The sequence below is a fragment of the Thermobia domestica genome, chromosome 16 (genome assembly GCF_964235325.1).
Source record: "Thermobia domestica chromosome 16, izTheDome1.hap1.1, whole genome shotgun sequence".
Classification (NCBI taxonomy): Eukaryota; Metazoa; Arthropoda; class Insecta; order Zygentoma; family Lepismatidae; genus Thermobia; species Thermobia domestica.
This window is the reverse complement of record NC_137469.1, coordinates 7,735,388-7,749,995: the sequence shown is the minus strand read 5'-3', so window position 1 is coordinate 7,749,995 and position 14,608 is coordinate 7,735,388. Positions and strand designations below refer to the sequence as shown.

General features: G+C 37.3%; 2 protein-coding genes across 5 annotated transcripts in view; one reads left to right on the top strand and one right to left on the bottom strand.

Annotated features, from left to right (window-relative positions):
- LOC145672898 (aldehyde dehydrogenase, dimeric NADP-preferring-like) overlaps positions 1–14,608 on the bottom strand; it is a 448,381-nt gene that overhangs the window by 126,655 nt on the left and 307,118 nt on the right. The gene's annotated exons all lie outside the window — the stretch shown is intronic.
- Positions 2,852–3,931, top strand: LOC145673365 (general transcription factor II-I repeat domain-containing protein 2B-like). The gene has a single exon (XM_081743005.1). The coding sequence runs from the start codon at positions 2,852–2,854 to the stop codon at positions 3,929–3,931; it is 1,080 nt and encodes a 359-aa protein (XP_081599131.1).

The following is a 14,608-nucleotide window of genomic DNA, read 5'->3' as shown; positions in this document are numbered from 1 at the left end:
TTTTTTTTTTCAAGAATAAAATTAGAAATATTGTACTATATAACATATTAAAGAGAAACAAAAACAAAGCCATACTGTACAACAAGCGATATAATGATTAGTTACTTATTAGGCGAACAGATATATCTCAATGTTTTTGAAGAACACTTTCTCTCCTAGCTTATTCTGCCAGAAAGAAATTAAAATAGACATATTTTTACCAAAGCTCTCTTGCTCTTTTTTTTTTTTTTTTGTGACATTTTTAGGCTAATTTCGCTGTTTAATATATATTAATACTCAGAACACTGTAAAATCGTTTCTTAGTAAACTGATAATTGAATTACACGTTTAAAGGCATACTATAATCTTCGAACAGTGCCTGCCCAGCATGGAGTGTGATATTCGCCTGCCTCCGCTCTTTCCGATCCTCACCAGCGAAAGTTCGATAACAATTTTACCTTTGTGATTACATATATGTGTAAAAATTTGAAACTCTTGATACAATTGAGATTTGCAGGCAATGGATGATTTTAAAAAGGTAAATCGGCATTACACATATATGCAAGACAATCGCATTTAAGTAATCACAAGCTAACCTAACCGTACCTTACCGCATATGAATTTTGGTAAGAGTATAGTACAGGCAATATAGTAAAGTTTAAACCAGACTTGTTAATTTGTTTCATCCCATTTGACATAAAATATAATTGCTCCATCATATCGATCTACGCTAAGTACGCATGGAAAATACGGGATCATTATGTGAAAATTTATGTGTAAAATTTGTCTAATCTACGAAAATACTTCTGTGCAAGAAAATTAATTTTGTAGAAGAACATAGAAACAGCGTTAAAAATGTGCCATGGTTACTAAGAAATTGAAATGCAAATCCACTGGCTAGTGTACGCTTTTCGTACCTGTCTTTCTTTCACGCATATCAAACTTCACTGATCCGCCTGCTCCCTACAGATGCATGCTTTCATGCACTCGAGCTTCAAGCTGCCCTTAATCATCATAGATGTAGTGTTACGTGAAGTGACCACCCAGCGTAAGTTGGTACGTGTTCTTCTTATGAATTTTAATATATGTATAATGCTGGCATGTTACAAATCTGTACGTCGTTTGTGGTAGACGCAAAGAAAATAATTCAGATAACATTAGGACATTATATAGATAGTTAGAGAGTTATACCTTTTAAATTATTTAATTATTTCTGGTGACGCATTTCAACTTTACCAGTGCCAAGCAAAGAATGGACACCCGCTAACAAAAGAATGAAGAATAAATTAGGAAATTATTTCCACGAAGATGCTAAGTTTCTGAAATTATGTATTCGTAATTCAGTGGTGCCCCCCCCCCCAATTGTCTACCCGTAGGTGTTCTTCCATGAAAAAAATCTTCTTTTCGATTAATTTTTACATTCCCTCAAACATATTTAGACAGATTTTTACCCCCCCCAAATATTTCAATGACGCACTTTGCGTCATAGCCCCCCCTTGTGGGCACCCCTGCGTAATTGTACGTTTTAAAATGCATTGGTTATTCTAGCGCTATACTCCCTTGTTCCGAATATCTGATCACTAATTTTCTTGAAAAATAAAGTTTCTTCCATATTAAACATTTTCACTGAAGCTAAACAAACAATATAACAGAAGTATATAGCATAACAATTTTCAATAATTTTAATTAAACTCAATCTAAAATTATTATTAACGGGCACTCATGTACATGCTTGAGATTCTCACTCACTTGTCCAGCAAGTTATTGGCGATTGAAGGAATTAAAATGTAAATTTGTTTCATAATATGATAAATGTAACCTTCCTATACGTATAAAGTAAATATATTCACTGCTATTCGTGAAAATGTAGCCTTTTATTTATAATTTTAAGTTCGTCTTTCACAAGACTCACAGCTGCCACATACAACGCCATTGAAACTGCCTTAGAAACCACCTTAGCAACAGATTGTTTGTAACCAATATGGCTGCTCCCAGTAAAATTCACAGCAGACGACTTCAGCAGCGTATACTCTTTGTGTGAACTCGTGTGTGTTGCGAAAAGTTGCAAGTGTACTCGTGACTCCTTTTATTCAGTGCTTTTTTTTTTTTGCCATGGCCAAGAGACAAAGAACGTATAGTTTTAACTGTGAATGGGAGGAACAATATTGTTTTGTTGAATACAGAGGAAAACTGGTGTGCTTATTGTGCAATGGAAGTGTGTCTATTCCTAAGAAAAGTAATGTAGAGAGGCATTTCGCGACGAATCACAAAAACTTCGATACTGAATTTCCTATAAATTCTGAACTCAGGAAACACAAAGTGAGAAACCTAAAATCTAAATTAACGCTCCAACAAAATGTGTTTCAAAGGCCTGTTCAACAAGCTACTAACGTAACAATTGCCTCTTTCAAAGTGTGTTATGTGTTAGCTAAAAAGAAAAAGCCTTTTAGTGATGAAGTAGTGAAAGAAGCAATGATCAGTGCCGCTGAATCCCTGTTCGATGGACACAGAGATAAACATACAATCGTGTCTTCCATCAGTGCACTCCAGTTGTCTCACCAAACTGTTGCTAGAAGGGAGGAGCAGATTTCGAATAATCTGCGAAATCATTTGCACCAGGACTTGCAATCGTGTGATTTTTTTTCGCTCCAGTTAGATGAAAGTACTGATATGTCCGACACTGCTGAGTTGTGCGTATTTACTAGAATGATTTTTGATGATTTCACGGTGAAAGAGGAATTTTCTCAAATTGCTGCCACTTCATGGGCATACTAGGGAGGAAGATATATTTAACACCTTTCAAAAGTTTGCTAAGGATAGCAATTTGCCTCTTTCTAAACTTGTCGCAATAACAACGGATGGGGCACCTTCTATGACTGGTAGGAATAACGGGTTTCTTGCTCTTTGTGCTAAGGATGAATCATTTCCAACATTTCTGTCTTACCACTGTATCATTCATCAGGAAGCTTTATGTACGAAAGTTTTAAAATTCGACCATGTCATGAAAATAGTAACTCGTGTAATAAATTACATTAGGTCATCTTCCACTCGTCATCAATTATTCAAAAGCATTTTGAATTTATCAGATGCTGAGCATGGTGACGTCCTTCTTCATGCAGACGTCAGGTGGCTGAGTAGGGGCAAGACACTGGAACGATTCTGTTGTCTTTTGGATGAAATCAGGGACTTTCTTAAGTCATCTAAGTGTCAGTATTATCATGATCTCGATGAAACATCATGGTTGTTAGATTTAGCTTTCTTGGCAGATATCACTTTCAAATTAAATGAGTTAAATCTAGAATTGCAAGGGAAAGGCCATAACATTTCAGCCATGATAAGTACAGTTAATGCTTTTCAAAAGAAAATGAAGCTGTGGATTGCTCACTTAAACAGGAATTCCCTTTCTCACTTTCCAAACTTCAAATCTGTGGTGGAAAAGGTAAATTGTGTTGGTTGTGATCTTTCAAAATTTTCAAAGCATTTGGAAATTCTTATTCTTGAGTTTCGGAACAGATTTGCCCAGTTTGTAGCACTTGAACCAGTGGTTCTGTTCATCGATAATCCATTTGTCTCTGTTGATGTTATTGATCTTGGTAGTAGGATATGTGAAGTGTTTGGAAATTATAATCTTGAAGATTTAGAACTTGAAATCCTAACTATTCAAGAAGATATAGTTTTGAAATCTTCCTATGCAACTTGTACTAATATATGGATTCTAACGGACAGAGTACAATACCCCCTTCTGAGCAGTGTTGCTAAAAAAATTTATTCCTGCTTTGGCTCAACTTATCTTTGCGAAGTCGCATTTTCTGCCATGAACATGATCAAAAATAAGTACCGAACCTCCCTGACACCCTCTCACCTGGATGACGCAATAAGAGTAGCCTGTTCCAGCTACACACCAGATTTCCTTCAACTGGCAGCAAACGTGCAGTGTCAGTCTTCTCACTAGGTATGTATCAATTTTCATAATAATAATAATAATAATAATAATAATAATAATAATAATAATAATAATAATAATAATAATAATAATAATAGTGATGATGATAATATTAATAACAAATAAATAATAAGTAGTAGTTGTTGTACTAGTAGCAGTAGGCTTATTTCTATAGTAGTTTTGTATTTTTTCGAAAGGCGCCCGCACGTCGGAAAACAGGAGCCAGTTGCGCCCGATAAGGTGAAAACGTTGGACAGCGCTGCTCTACACCATCAAAACACTTTCTTTTTAGATTTTGTTTAATTCTCGGAAACTATCATTACGTTGTCAAAAAGTTTGGATCACTTTCAATCTGATTTTTCCAAGTCCTGGCTCAAATTCAGACGAATGTTTTTGATCCTGTATGAGCAGGTGAGAAACAAACTTAGCAGCAACACGTCTCATTTGCAAAATCTCACGCTCCAATCAGTGGCGTAACTAAAAGCTTGGTGGCCCTCCCGCAGACAGTGTGGGGTGGGACCCTTTCTCTACGTCCCATTTCATGATTTGGAGGCCCCTGATGGCTTGGGGCCCTCCCGCAATGCGGGGTCTGCGGGGCTCTTATTTACGCCCCTGGCTCCAACTCATTCCTGTCTGTTTCAAAATATCATCGATCATGAAACGACGATCCTCGTTGATTTTTTGGCAGATTTTTTCGATGTTTTCACGTTTCGAAAAGTTTACGTTTCTTCTCTCAAATTTACCATTTTTTCAGTTTGATTGTACCATTCTCAATGAAAAATTATTCCCCCGTCTCCACACATACAGATTTTTTCATGTGCGCAATCTGCGACCTAAAACTTCCCTGTGGGCACCCCTAGGGATGGGGAAACATTCATACCTTAAAACCAAAGGAACAAAGATAAACACTTAATCACTGAATACAAACGTATTTTGCTTTAAGACCAAAGATGTATGAGATGAAAGCGTCTTTCTTGGTTGCTTTTGTAGTCTGCAAACTTATTTTCCTATTTCTTTGCGGTTACCTCTCTTAGTTTTGTGTCATTAAAATATTGCGAATCTCATTTCTCCGAGATATTATTACGAAGTTTTGCTGTTTACTTTTAATTTAAAGTACCAGCTTACAAAACAACAAAGTACTTCTTCTGCTATTATTCCAGTGTGAATACCGTATACGTTTCAACAGGAATCTTTCCACCCTCGCTTGTTCGTCTACCTGCCTCCATGCTGTCTCCAAAGAATGTGCTTTTCCTTAAACAAACAGAAAACAAAAGAGCAAATAAGGGTTCTCCCTTTGTTGCAATTTGCTTTCATTTTCGCTAATATACATCTTCTTTTGTCTTCAAATAAGTGACAAGAAACACGGTTCAACACGGGAAGTTTGTCTTGTCAAGGTTTGGAAGAGAAGTATGTGATATGAAGTCTCTACTCCTGAAACAATTAGGTTTTACCACCACTACATTCTTTCTTCATTTTAACTTTTATTTATTTATTTACTGTTTGTACGAGGTTTGTTCATAAAATAGTGTCAATTTTAATGTTTTCTACAAGACGAGAGGACAATTAAGATTTTCCCATCTCGTCTCGTCTCGAGTTTGAAACATGATTTTTCTTTCGTCACGTTTTTTAAATCTATATTCAATATTCGTGAAATTTCTCATGTACTCTTGGCAACGAGACAAGAATACTGTCTCATCTCGAATTTCAAAATGTACTACTCATCTTGTTTCCGAGATGGAAAACATCTTGAACTATTTCTTAACAAAACTTATTTTATTCACAGGCTGACGGTGGCTCATTTGGCCGTTGGTTCGATCCCAGCTAGGGATGGACAGGAGCGAGTTTTCTTTGAAACTCCTCTCGACTCGAAACAGACATCTTTGAGCTTGACTCGAGAACTTGGCTCGTAAAATTTCCTCCAACTCGACTCGGATTCGGGTCGAGTTTCGAGTCGAGTCGAGTCGAGCTAAAACGAGCCAAATCGAGCTAAATTCTGTGTGTAGTTTCAAAAAGTACTTTCTTCAAGTATCCTACATGGAGAATATAATGATCAATGATACTACTACTATTACAAATTATTATTATTATTATTATTATTATTATTATTATTATTATTATTATTATTATTATTATTATTATTATTATTATTATTATTATTATTATTATAACAACACTATGTATAACCATGAAAGAGAGGCGGCTTGTGTCTGAATACTAAAACTTATCTGATTGCAGATCTCGGTCGTCGAAAAGTCTTCATAAGGCAAGGACATCTTCCACGAGGTTCTGGGTTTGAGTTCCGGAGGAGCAAGTACCCCACCCAACTGAGCCGGCTTGAGGCAATGGCTCACTCCAGCCGAACCAAACCGAACTGATGGCTTACCCCAACCGAGCCGTTCGAACCATTGGCTCAGGTGAGCCGAGTCGAACCGAACTGATGGGCTCGTTTCAACCGAGCTGGCTTGAGCCAAGTTGGTGGCCTATCCCACCTGAATTGGCTTGAGCTGTTTCGCTCAGTTGAACCGAACCGAGCCGGTTAACATCACTACTCGGTTGGGCTTCTGCTTGGGCTCAAAAATTCGACTGTACAGGTATCAGCCTCGATGGTAAGAATTACAATATATAAAGATACTTATATTGGTGCTCACATTTGAGACTGTCTCGTTATAAAAAAAAAACAAAAAAAAAACAAAAAAAAAACAATTGGCGTCTCGTTATCGAGACGAGACGAAATGCGAGTAGTGTCTGTCCCCTGTCGTGAGTAACATCAAAAGAATTCCAGATTACTACTTACATTTCTCATGGCTTTCGCTTTCCACTCTAATCAGGCCATGATTTCAAAACGAGTCAAAACGAGCTGAACGAGCGAGCCATTTATCAAATTCGACTCGACTCGAAACTCGACCTCAAGAACACTAACTTGGCTCGGAACTCGACTCAAAATAATTATGTTTGATTAACTCGAAACTCGAGACGAATTAGAGCCGTGTCGAGTTTTAGCTCGACTCGTGCCCATGCCTAATCCCAGCTCGCGACAAGTGAACGTTGTGGTGTACAAAAACTGTGTGCGTGGGTTTTCTCGGGGTTCTCTCGTTTCCTCCCACTTTCTTCATTGCACCATTTCATTGATTTCTCATCATTAGCGTCTCCTTTAGCCTAGCTGGCATAACCGTGGAACATAAAACTTCAAAATGATGAAATTTCAAAGTTTTTTTTTTTTTTTTTAATTCAGAAGTGCATTCAAGACCCGTTGATAGATAATTCTTTGTCTTGATAGAGCATTAAAAACTAATTTGTCACTACTTAACTTAAGCAGCCCAGTAATTAGCTCCGATCTTGACAATACATTACCCAGGTTTATGTTACGCATTTATATACCCTATTTTCCAGAGCAGTAGGGGAGACCGGGGCTGGTTGACGAACTGCATATAACTCCTTCATTAATTAACATAATGAGCTGTTGCTGCTGTCATAAAAGAGCGACCTATGGATGCAGCTGTCACCCTCATATGGGATTTGTAACTTGCGAATTATGGCGTCTATTAGATAAAGAGTGTTTTTGGCAGTCCGAAGTATTTTTTTCAGTTCTCCGTTACATCACAGAATCGTCACTACTTGGAGTACAGAGGTAAGTAATATAGCATTAGTTAGATCTGAACTTTGTTTTTTGTGGATATTCAAACAAGAAAACGTAAATGCCAAACAATTGCTGAGTAATTACGACTTTGTTGCACAACATGGGCTTGGGGTTAGTTGGCGTATAGCATTTGGGGCTGGTTGGCAGGTGTGCCAAACAACCCCGTGTGGAATTTTATTTCATTTTACTTTTATTGTTACATTGTTTGTTTTATTTTTATGTTGTTTACAGTTCTACCAATCTTTTACTTCAATGTTATAGAATAGCATGCACGTATTGGATTACTGTCAAAATTTAGAAATCCAAATTGTATGCGGACTCTGAATTTTCTGAATAGGCCTAATTCTCAGTTCAAGAATATTTTGTATGTGCTCTTATGTTACAAAAATTGCTTTTTCTTTCTTTGTGGAAAGTAGAAAATAAACTGCATTTCTCGATTATTCAGCTAAAACATATCTTAGTTTCTCTTAGCTACTTTGTGAACAGCGGGAAATAAACTACGTTTCTTGATAGTTCAGTTATTTTAATTACATTTTGAAATAATATGAAGAATTAACCTACACCAAATACTTCAATAATAAATATGGTTCAAATGTTGTTATACCACACCCACCATAGACTTCTCGTGACGCAGAAGATTCTGATAACTTCTATCAATAGATGGAATTAAGGGGGAAAAAATCAGGGCATCAATTTGTACAAAAATTTACAAAACGAGACAAGAAAGAAATGTTCGAGACGAATCGAGGAAAACTTCAGGGATGGATCTAGAAGGTACAAATTGGGGGAGGCCAGTCAGAACCTATATTATAATAGGCATATCATGAGTTTATTATAAACGTTCAAAAATATATAAATAATAGTTTAAATTATTTTTGTCACCTAAAAAACTGGGGGAGCTTGGTCCCCCGGCCCCTGGCTAGATACCGACTCTGCCCCAAAGCTTATTTCTCGCCTTGTCTTGGGTCAGAAACAACTTTCTCCCATTAGACCCAATTTTCATTCCCTCCTTGATTTCATTGTTACTTGTCAGTCCCACCAATGTATTTAAACTTAGTCACGACCTAGAATTCTAAATTAATTGTTCGTTATGATGTATCCATGATGCTTGAGTTTGTCTTCGAGATATGAGAAATAAACGTATGGACATTTCTTCCCTGGAAAATAACAAGAAAAAAGATAATTATTTCTTATTCCCAGGCTCCAGCGCTACTGCCTGTAGAATAGAGGCTTGGTATCCAATATCATTTCCAATGCTAAAATCGCTGAGGTTTGTTGGACGTATTGATCACCACTGGAACTCACAGCAGTGTCATGTTACATATCCTTGTGGTTATAATTGATTTTGTGTACAGGTATTTTTTTGAATTGCAGATATCCACACATGACTATCCGCTATGTAGACTCATCCTCCAATGTTTTATACAATTAATCTATCAAATTGAATAAGTATTAGTGAGATGCATGTGGCAAATTGATGTATTTTCGCTGGATTCGAACTCTAATGTAAAAAAAGTCCTTTGTTCGAACCCAGAGCACGTGAGCTTCTGGTGAAAACATAGCTTTTTCTAATTAACCTTTTCATTTCATAATTTCTTTATTACTTATGCACATTGACACTTGTACTTGTAAACAATGTCAGTAACTTGGACGAATTCAATTTAAATTTCTCAGATTTCTCATAACCAGACTTGAGTTGCCAGATTACATTAAAGATAAGGATGCTCTTGCTAGGGATTGGTGAAACCGGTTTTTGAAAAAGTGAAAACCGGTTTTGTAGAAACACGGGTAACCAATATTTCAGTTCTCTTCAAAAACCAGTTCCCTTTTTCACATCAAATCGAAACCGCTTTAGAAAGAAATGAAATCTTTGAGTTTCACGTCCCACGGTTATGCCTGGTTAGGCTAAAGGAGACGGTGATGATGAGAGATGAATGAAATGGTGGAATGAAGAAAGTGGGAGGAAACGGGAGAACCCCGAGAAAACCCACGCACACGGTGTTTGTCCACCACAAAGTTCACTTGGCGGGAGCGGGTTTTGAACCCGGGACCCCAAGCACCAGAGGTGAACGCTCTACCACTGAGCCACCGCGGCTCTCGCTTTAGAAAGAAAAACAAACTAGTTTTTGAAAATCGGTCTTTTGTAGTTTTCAAAGACCAGTTTTTTTTCTAAAAACCGAAAATCGTTTTTTGTGCTCACCACTAGATATTTCTAATACTTGTAATAACTATCATTGCGACACCGTGCTCTAGTGATTACAGCATTTGACTCATGTCCGCATGGCCCCGGGTTCGATTCCCGGCCGGTGCTTCCCAATTTTCGGCGTCCACTCAGCGTCGTGAAACAATCTGGGGCGTCACGTGAAAACAAGACGTGACTGATACTATAGATATACCGCACTGGCTTGACACCTAGTCTTCCTTTCCAAGCGCTGCTATCGGCTGAAGGAATTCCATTCCCTTTGGCGTAGACGGCTGCAAGGCTCTCTCGCTGAACCCTTATTGGCTCAACGCGTGGGCGTGAGCTTTAGTTCGCATTTTTGCCACGGCTCAAGACATTTTGGCAGCACTATAGATCTACAAAGCTCCTGATGCGCCTGCTAGGGACAGGGCGTCGCAACGCTCTGTCCACGTGCTCATCGATAGGCTCGACGTAGTTCAGTTGGTCGCTAACAGATGGCGCCAGAGAAGGCTTAGGCTCTCAAATGGGCCGTTAGACCAAGTGGTTTCATTTTGTTTGTTTGTAACAATTATCAAGATCACATTTACGCTTGGGCAATGGCCCGAGGACGCAAGTTTTATCGGACTAGATAATTGTCCGGCCCCAAGTATTTTCTATTATACTAATATACTATATTTTTGTACTTCAATATTCAGCTATAACGCCTAATAAAATTTCGCATTTTAGCATTAAAGTAGACAGCCCAAATTTTCTGACTCCTATATTATTTTCTATTATTATTTATGTTATTACTAGAGACCGGATGTTTAGGCATTAAAAACCTAGAAAATAGGCAGGCAAATAGGCACTTAAAATTTAAAAATAGGCAGTAAAATAGGCATTAAAGTGTAACTCGAAATAACGAAGATAAATACTCAATACAATTAAAAAAATAAATTCAAGTCATAGATATTGTTCAAAGAATATAGAAACACACCTGTTTGTTAATATTTTTAATGTATATATAAAAACGAAGGTTAACATGTATTCCATGTGTATTTTGTAAATACATTCTATACAGCGCTTTATCACTACATATAACAGTCCAAATTCTATACATTTTAATCAGTACACACAGCAGTCCAAAGTTTTACAGCACTTTATTAGTACACATAGCAGTCCAAAGTTTTATTGCATCTTATTGCTACAAACAGCACTTATTTCTCGAAGGGGCAGAATCCTTTCTTGAGATACTAAATTATATATTTTTACCACTAAAGCCTTATTTCGAAGAAAATGCATAGAATAGGCAACATTAGGCACTAAAGCAATTATTTAGGCAGGAAAGGGCCAAATAGGCAAAATACGCAAAATAAAATTGGCTTAAATTGAAACTATAACAACCTATAAAAACTTTAAAACGTTATTTTTGACCATATCTTTAATATTAAAGAATAGGCATTTTGCCTAACATCCGGTCTCTAGTTATTACCTATATATTTTATTTATTGGACCATTTTTAATGTTTTTTTCTTATTTCACCTAAATGTTAATTATTCACTTCACTATCACAAATTTTCTACGTCATAATTCCGGGGCCGAAAATGTTTAACCTTATACTTTTTTTATGAACCAGATAGTAAAAGTGTTAAATACGGCCCTGACAACTATCCCTCACTAGTTACAACATTAATGCTTACGTACTACATTACTACTCAAATGTATACCACTGTACGGAACTAAAATAAAATTATTATAAGCACTTACCTTATTATTCATATTTTTTGTGGCTCTCGCTACTGAGGAAGAGTCCTCTTATACAGAATTGTTTTTATGGCATATGTCAGTGGCGTAGGGAAGGGGGGGCAGAGGGCCCCCCCCAAAGCGGTCCGACAATGTACTTTGGTACTTTGATGTTTGTAATTTTTTATATATTTTTATGTTTATATACTTTTTTGTTTGTAATTTTTCTATATGTACCTATAACAGCACTTGCCCCCCCCCAAACACACATCCTGGCTACGCTACTGGCATATGTCCACACGTTGTATTTACACTCGTAATGGTTAAGTCCTCCTAAAGTTAGTCTACACCCAGGGCAACTATTAATGCAACTTCTTCCATAAGAAATAAGTGCATTTGATGGTAAAAGGACTACATAAATCATGAACTCATGTATAGTTGTCTAAACTAGAATCAGTTTCAGCTGCTCTTCCAACCGAAACTAAACCACGTGACTGGAGACTGTGGCGTCACTAGTCAAAGCAGTGCGGCTACCACGAACTACTGGGAACAAGAACGATTCAAATCATTTTAGGGGTGCACGCGAGACGAGACGAGACGAGAAATGCAAAAGTCTCGTCTCGTCTCACAGCCTCAAAAGTTGGTCTCGTCTCGTCTCGCAAATGTGAAGTCTCGTCTCGCGTCTCGCATAAAATTTTGAGTCTCATCTCGCGTCTCGTGCGAGACTTTCTCGCATGGTCTCGCATATATTCTGGGTCAAAATTTTGCAATGTGTTATTCTATGGCTGCTAATGAATGATGATGTGATATTCTGTACGAAGGCAGGTATTTGACCTAAAAGTCCCTTGGCAAGGTGAATCCATGCTGGTTTGCTATTGCTTTCCATGGGATGAATGTTCATAACATCCTAAGGTGACGGAACCTAGAGTTCAACATGGTATCCGAACTTGTGTCCCCTCCGCTCCAAATTAAAAGAAAAGTTGTGCTGGAATTTGATTGCTGGACCATTAATTTTTGTCAAATTAATAGCATAATTTACAGGAAAACCAACATAAATTGTTGCTGGATCCAACATTGTTTTCCAGCTTAGAGGTCTCCAGCAGTATTTGGCTCTTCTAAAATATCGTCACCACTATCAACATTTACACGTTTCGGTCATTTCCTTGAACGGTGATTTTCCATTATAAAGATGATTTTATACCACCAAAAGCGCTTGCAGACAACAAAAGAACTCCTCACAACACAATACGACCCGATTCTTTCGGTTCCTTCGCGCTTGTAGGAATGTTGCATTATCGCATTTTATCAACTTTCGCTTTCAACTTATATAGTGTTGCCAGATCTAGAAAATAAAATTACTGACAGATATAGGGCCATTCCTACCATCTCCCACGAAACCTATATTGCCAACCTACCAAACCAGTATTTGAATTAAACTTCCGAACTAGAGGGGGATGTTTTTGATAAATATATAGAAAGAAAATACTTATTCCATGTAAAAATATCATGTTATTTCTGCGAGCCGGGCCGGGGTTAAACTTTGACGAGAGGGGATTTCCCCGCCATCCCCCAACATTAATCGCTAGTAGTAATGTGAAAAAGACAGAAACAATGTAAATATCACATTTCGCAGCAATAGGGAGTCTTATTCGCTTTTCAGACCAAAAACAGAAGTTCATGTATTCGTGCGCGCCAGCGTGTATGTGTTTGTGTCGCAAAATAAAGTCCTAAATCGATGCTGTAATTAATTTCCAATTTACAAAGCTTTTCTTTTTTAGAAACTAAAGAAGGCTTTAATTCTGAAAATCAATCTTGAATAACAATAAATCTCATAAAATGTATATTGCCCCAATCACTTTTTTGTTCCTGGAGGCATTAACGCTCAACTTAGAAAACTCAATAAATGTAAAATCACTAAATATACAATTAAATGTAATTCATAAATGTTGCGAGACTGTCTCGTCTAGCGTCTCGTCTCGCGTCTCGCATAAAATTTTCACTCTCGTCTCGCAAACGTGAGACGAGACGCGAGACGAGACGAGACTTCTCGCGTCTCGCGTGCATCCCTAAATCATACAGAGCATGTGCGTAAGATACAATTAGCCAATGATATAGCTACCACCAGTAACAGCTGATACGTTAGTTACAACTGCAGCCGGCAGAATCGCTGATGTCACTTACGTTGCATTGTGGGCATTGTTTGAATTTCAGTTGGGCATATAGGGAGTACTACCTCAAGCTGATTTAATGACTATAATAAGATAGTGCCTTCAACTGTTCAAGTATTTATCACCAGGCAGGTAGACAGCCGAAAAATGTAGGGGGTGGGGCACGGTAGAAGTTAGGAGGGCCCGATCCAATCATATTATAGTTCATCACCATAGTAAAGTTTATTTGCAAACCTACCTTGAATATTTTAGGGGGGCCCGGCCTCCCTAGATCTTCCCGTGGATACAGGCCTGTATCCCAGCAAAATTGTCGATTATGTAATTCATGTAATGAAGTGGGTCAGTATAATGCGTACTTATAGTGTATTTTTCAATAAACAAATAAATGTATCAATCGTCTACTCTCGTTAACCTATAGACCACAACTGCAGGATATTAACTTTAAAAATCTATCTCGTTAAGACATTTCTCGTGAATGAAAGAAAGAAAAAACTAAACGAATATTATATTGTTTTTAGATCAGAAAATTTGAAGAAAAGAACAAACTAATGGGGAAAATTTTAATATCTCAATACAAAAGCAAGTTTCAGACTAACGGATTATTTCTTTCTATTATCCATTCATTCCAAAGAAACAAAAACAAAAGATGGATCATTAGAACTTCAACTTCCTTGAACATTCTTTCAATTTTATGATGAGAGCCCTCTATGATTTCAAGCTGAACTAAATGCAGACGATTTTAATTAAAAAGACTTACTACAAGAAAGAAAGAAAGAAAGAAGTTTGAAAATCCAAGCGAAATGATTGGATTATCAAAATCGGAAAGAAGAGTTCTTGATCCGAAAGGAAGGAAACGAGACGCATTTATCGAATCAAATAAGCAGAATTGTTTTAATAAGTCTAAGGAGGAGATTTCTTTAGGTTTGTGAGTGGTCATTCCCCTGAGCGCTAGTTTTTCTTCTTTAAATGTTTTTACA